The following is a 5,000-nucleotide window of genomic DNA, read 5'->3' as shown; positions in this document are numbered from 1 at the left end:
TAAAAAAAAAATACAGAAAATCCAAGCGCAAGACACAAACATCATCCTCAATATTTTCAGGGCCAGTCTTTTGGAAGCTGGTATTCTTGACTACTTTTTGTCACTTCTAGCTCTAATAGTGACGGTTTCGGACGATGTCAAACACCCACAACAGGAAACGGTAGGGAAGTGAAAATCATGAGAACCACGGCAAGATAATGTAGGGTAAGGAAGAAATTAAGGCAGGTAAATACACGGTAAGAAAAAAGATGGTGGGTACGGGAGACCACGGTAGCCATTAGAAAAAAAAAAAAAAAAAGGAAGATTGAAGTTAGTGAAGAGGTTTAAGACAACACAAAGAAGGAGAATAAAGAAGATTAATGTGGCGCTGAAGGCAGTTTGTCCCCAAGGAGGAAAAGAGCTTTTTTGAGCAGCGTCTTATTGGTATCATGAAAGGAAGCTTGGTAGAAAGAGCCTTGTGTGCCCAGCGATGTGTTACTGTGATGGATGCATGATGATGTCATTGGGCAAAAGACTACGTCTTCTCACGGATCATGAGATCAAAGTAGATGTGCAGTGCGTGGAATGACGTGCAGTGGGTGGAAGTGGTCGAGCTGGCCGAGGTGCTAATCACCATGACGGCCACCGCGAAAGTCGACACGCACAATTCCGTTTTTCCATAGGATATATATATATATATATATATATATATATATATATATATATATATATATATATATATATATATATATATATATATATATATATATATATACAGAGAGAGAGAGAGAGAAGGAAAAGGAAACAATAATTCAGAAGTTTACTCACTTACTTCCTTCCAAGAACAATGACAGTTTTTTTCTCCACTTGTAAGAGAGCGCGGCCGTGGACGTGAGACAGTGGAAGGGAAGGGAAAGGAAAAAGAAGAAAAAAAGAAGCCTGGAACGTGGATGTGGTGAACTGGTATGGAGACAAGGCGTGAAGGAAATGGTGTGGTGTGAGGGAGTGAAAAGTGGCCTTTCACACGCGTGCGTTTGGATGTGTGTGTGTGTGTGTGTGTGTGTGTGTGTGTGTGTGTGTGTGTGTGTGTGTGTGTGTTCACCTGTTTCCATTTTTTGCGGGGTCAAGTCTTTTTGTACCAAATAATCACATTTTCTTTCAATTTCTGAGTATTTTTTGCATACGCTGCATCCTTTTTTAATCCATTCTATTGATTTATTGCTCTATTTTGGAAAACTGTATATCTTTACATACATATTTCCTGTAATCTTGTTGCTTTCTTCTTTTTTCCCGTTTCTTAATGTTGAGTTGCCTTGTTGACACAAGTCTGCTACATGTATGTACTTATCTTTATTAATATTTTGGCTACAGATTTGTACACCATAATCATGTCGCTTTTCGACCACAGTACTGTTGAGAGAAGCCACTTACCATTTACTTGTTTTAAGTGTCAGCGTGTGTTTGTGTGTGTGTGCGTGTGTGTGTGTGTGTGTGTGTGTGTGTGTGTGTGTGTGTGTGTGTTTCGTAGTATGGTTCACGTCACTTGGCACACAGCGGACAGCATGGCGGTGTGCGTGCAGTCGTGGAACTTGATGCTGCCGAGGGAGTGGACGCAGAGGTGATGCTGGTCTGAGGTGTTATCAGGCTCTCCGTAGTCCCAAGGAAGATTCAGCAGATCCTCCCTCTGTGCCGCATTAGACACCCACCTCCACTTGCCCGCCTCACGCATGGCTCCCACCCATAAGTACGGCGAGTCTGAAACATATGTGTATGAATAAAGGTGTAGTAGATATTTACCTGTTGATATGACTTAACTCCGGGAAAGTTAAGAAAGAAGACAAGGCGTATTGTTAATGAAATGTAATCTCCAAATATCCCAAAAGAGAAAGAAATATAGTACGTGTTGTATGTATGTATAGTACACTTTGTACGTATAGTAACACAAAGATCAGAAACCTTATGAATCTTATGAAAAGCCCTGGAATGAGGGCATATTGACAGTTAGTATAATGGAATGACCACTTAGAGGATAATAATAATAATAATAATAATAGTAACAATAATAATAATAATAATAATAATAATAATAATAATAATAATAATAATAATAACAATAATAATAAAAAAAAAAAAAAACAGGCCAGATGCGTAGATGAATAGATAAGAAGTTTTGCTGGCGTGGTCTGCAGTGCTCTTAGATGGCGCAGCTGACAAAGGAGGCTGGTAATGATGGCCAGATTACTTACACATTCTTAATGCCTACCTGTCTCCAAATGTTCGAATGTGCATTGTTCGCGTAGAGCTTTACTGTAAATGACGTACATGTTCACCTTTAGTTATGTCGCGTGTCGGTGCTTACATATCTCGTCGACTGCGCTTTCATCCACCGCCATGTGTCCTTGAACACGTCACTTGCCACACCGGTACGAACCTGTTTGCAGTGCTCCGATATACACTCTGAAAGTTGTGAAGTTAGCGGGTGTGGCCAGATCCCCATGACCGCCCACTGCCACGCCCTGTTCCCTGCACGCCATCCTGGATTGAGCCCAATTCCTCCGCTCCGTCAGCAGGTGAAAGCACTGCCCGCCCACTTTGGTGTAAGGCTTCGGGCACAGCACTGTCGAGAGAAGCCACCTGTTGCTGACACCATGACGTGCATCAGTTTCATTAAACCTACATGATTTTACTGAATGGTGATCAAATTACAGGCACTTCAAGATATGAATTACTTCTTTTGTTGTCAGTAGCGTCTTATACTCTAAGCTCTTTTTTTTTTTCTTCTTCTTCTTCTTATATAGGAGTGGCACCGGACAAGGACAACGAAACTGCAAAAAAAAAAAAAAAAAAGGCCCACTGAGGTGCCGGTCCCCGAACAGAGTCGAAAGCAGTAGTCAAATATTACAGAAAAAGTGTCTTGGAACCTCCCTTTTGAAAGAGTTCAAGTCATTGGAAGGTGGAAATACAGAAGCAGGTAGAGAGTTCCAGAGTCTACCAGAGAAATGATTGAGAATACTGGTTAACTCTTGCATTTGAGAAGTGGACAGAATAAGGGTGAGAGAAAGAAGAAAGTCTTGTGCAGCGATACCACGGAAGGAGGGCAGGCATGCAGTTAGCAAGATCAGAAGAGCATTTGGCATGAAAACAGCGGTAGAAGATAGCAAGAGATGCAACATTGCTGCGATGAGAAAGGGGCTAGAGATACTCATTTAGAGGAGAGGAGTTAATAAGATGAAAAGCTTTTGTTTCCACCCTGTCTAAAAGAGCAATATGAGTGGAACCCCAACATACATGTGAAGCACATTCTGTACATGGACGGATAAGACCCCTGTACAGAGTTATCAGCTGAAGGGGGAGTGAGAAAAAACTGGCGGAGACGACTCAGAGTGCCTAACTTCATAAAAACTGTTTTAGCTAGAGATGAGATGTGAAGTTCCCAGTTTAGATCATAAGTAAAGGACAGACCGAAGATGTTCAGTGTAGAAGAGGTGGACACTTAAGTGTCATTAAAGAAGAGGAGATAGTCGTCTGGAAAGTTGTGTCGACTTGATGGATGGAGGAAATGAGTTTTTGAGGCATTGGACAATATTAAGTTTGCTCTGCCCCCATCAGATATTTTGAAGAGATTCGAAATCAGGCGTTCTATGGCTTCCTTGCGTGAATTGTTTACTTTCTGAAGGATTGGACGTCTAGGAAAAGACGTGGAAAAGAGCAGGGTGGTATCATCAGCATAGGATAGGACAAGAAGTTAGGTTTAGATTTAGAAGATCATTAATGAATAATAGGAAGAGAGTGGGTGACAGGACAGAACCCTGAAGAACACCAGTGTTAACAGATTTAGGAGAAATATAGTGACCGTCTACCACAGCAGCAATAGAACGGTCAGAAAGGAAACTTGAGATGAAGTTACAGAGAGAAGGATAAAAGTCGTAGGAGGGTAGTTTGGAAATCAAAGCTTTGTGCCAGACTCTATCAAAAGCTTTTGATATGTCTTAAGGCAACAGCAAAAGTTTCACCAAAATCTCTAAAAGAGGATGACCAAGACTCAGTAAGGAAAGCCAGAAGATCACCAGTAGAGCGGCCTTGACGGAACCCATACTGGCGATCAGATAGAAGGTTGTGAAGTGATAGATGTTTAAGAATCTCCCTGTTGAGGATAGATTTAAAAACTTTAGATAGGCAGGAAATTAAAGCAATAGGAAGCAATAGTTTGAGGGATTAGAACAGTCACCCTTTTTAGGAACAGGCTGAACGTAGGCAAACTTCCAGCAAGAAAGAGAGCTAGATGTTGATAGACAGTTGAAAGAGTTTGATTAGGCAAGTTGCAAGCATGAGGGCCCAGTTTGGGAGAACAACAGGAGGAACCCCATCAGGTCCATAAGCCTTCCGGTGGTTAAAGAAAGCGAGGGCATGGAAAACATTACTGCGAAGCATTTTTATGTGTAGCATGAAGTAGTTAGAGTGTGGAGGAGATGGAAGAATAAGCCCTGAATCATCCAAGGTAGAGTTTTTGGCAAAGGTTTCAGCGAAGAGTTCAGCTTTAGAAACAGATGAGATGGCAGTGGTGCCATCAAGTTAAAGTAAAGGCGGGAAAGATGAAGAAGCAAAGTTATTGAAGATGTTTTTGGCTAAGAGCCAGAAGTCACGACAGGAGTTAGATCTTGAAAGATTTTGACATTTTTTATTAATGAAGGAGTTTGTAGCTAGTTGGAAAACAGACTTGGCATGGTTCTGGGCAGAAACATAAAGCGCATGAGAATCAGGTGATGTGGGCCACCTCTCTATCATGTACAGCAGGAGAACAGGCTGTGTTAAATCAAGGTTTGGAAGTTTTAGGTCGAGAGAAAGAGGAATGTACACCTGCACGCCAGACACTATCACCTCTGTTATGCTCTCAGCACATTGACACGAGTCTTTGACACGGAAGTAGTAGTCATTCCAAGGAAAATCCGCATAATACCTTCTCAGGTCCTCCGAATTAGCAGAGGCAAAACGCCAGAGGCACCTCCGTTTTGAGGGATCCT

General features: G+C 41.7%; 1 protein-coding gene across 3 annotated transcripts in view; it reads right to left on the bottom strand.

The window, feature by feature from the left end:
- Positions 1-1,314: 1,314 nt before the first annotated feature.
- Positions 1,315-5,000, bottom strand: part of LOC135102724 (CD209 antigen-like) — a 28,277-nt gene continuing 24,591 nt past the window's right edge. For all 3 annotated transcript variants that reach the window (XM_064008222.1, XM_064008220.1, XM_064008221.1), the window contains 2 exons: positions 2,411-2,596; positions 1,315-1,734 (listed from right to left, as the gene is read on the bottom strand). In XM_064008222.1, the coding sequence (XP_063864292.1) occupies positions 1,514-1,734; positions 2,411-2,596 (407 nt within the window). In that variant the 3' untranslated portion in view covers positions 1,315-1,513. The remainder of the gene's footprint in view (positions 1,735-2,410; positions 2,597-5,000) is intronic.

The sequence above is a fragment of the Scylla paramamosain genome, chromosome 8, assembly GCF_035594125.1.
Source record: "Scylla paramamosain isolate STU-SP2022 chromosome 8, ASM3559412v1, whole genome shotgun sequence".
NCBI lineage: Eukaryota > Metazoa > Arthropoda > Malacostraca > Decapoda > Portunidae > Scylla > Scylla paramamosain.
Note: the sequence above shows the minus strand (reverse complement) of the source record. Positions and strands in the feature narration are given on the sequence as shown.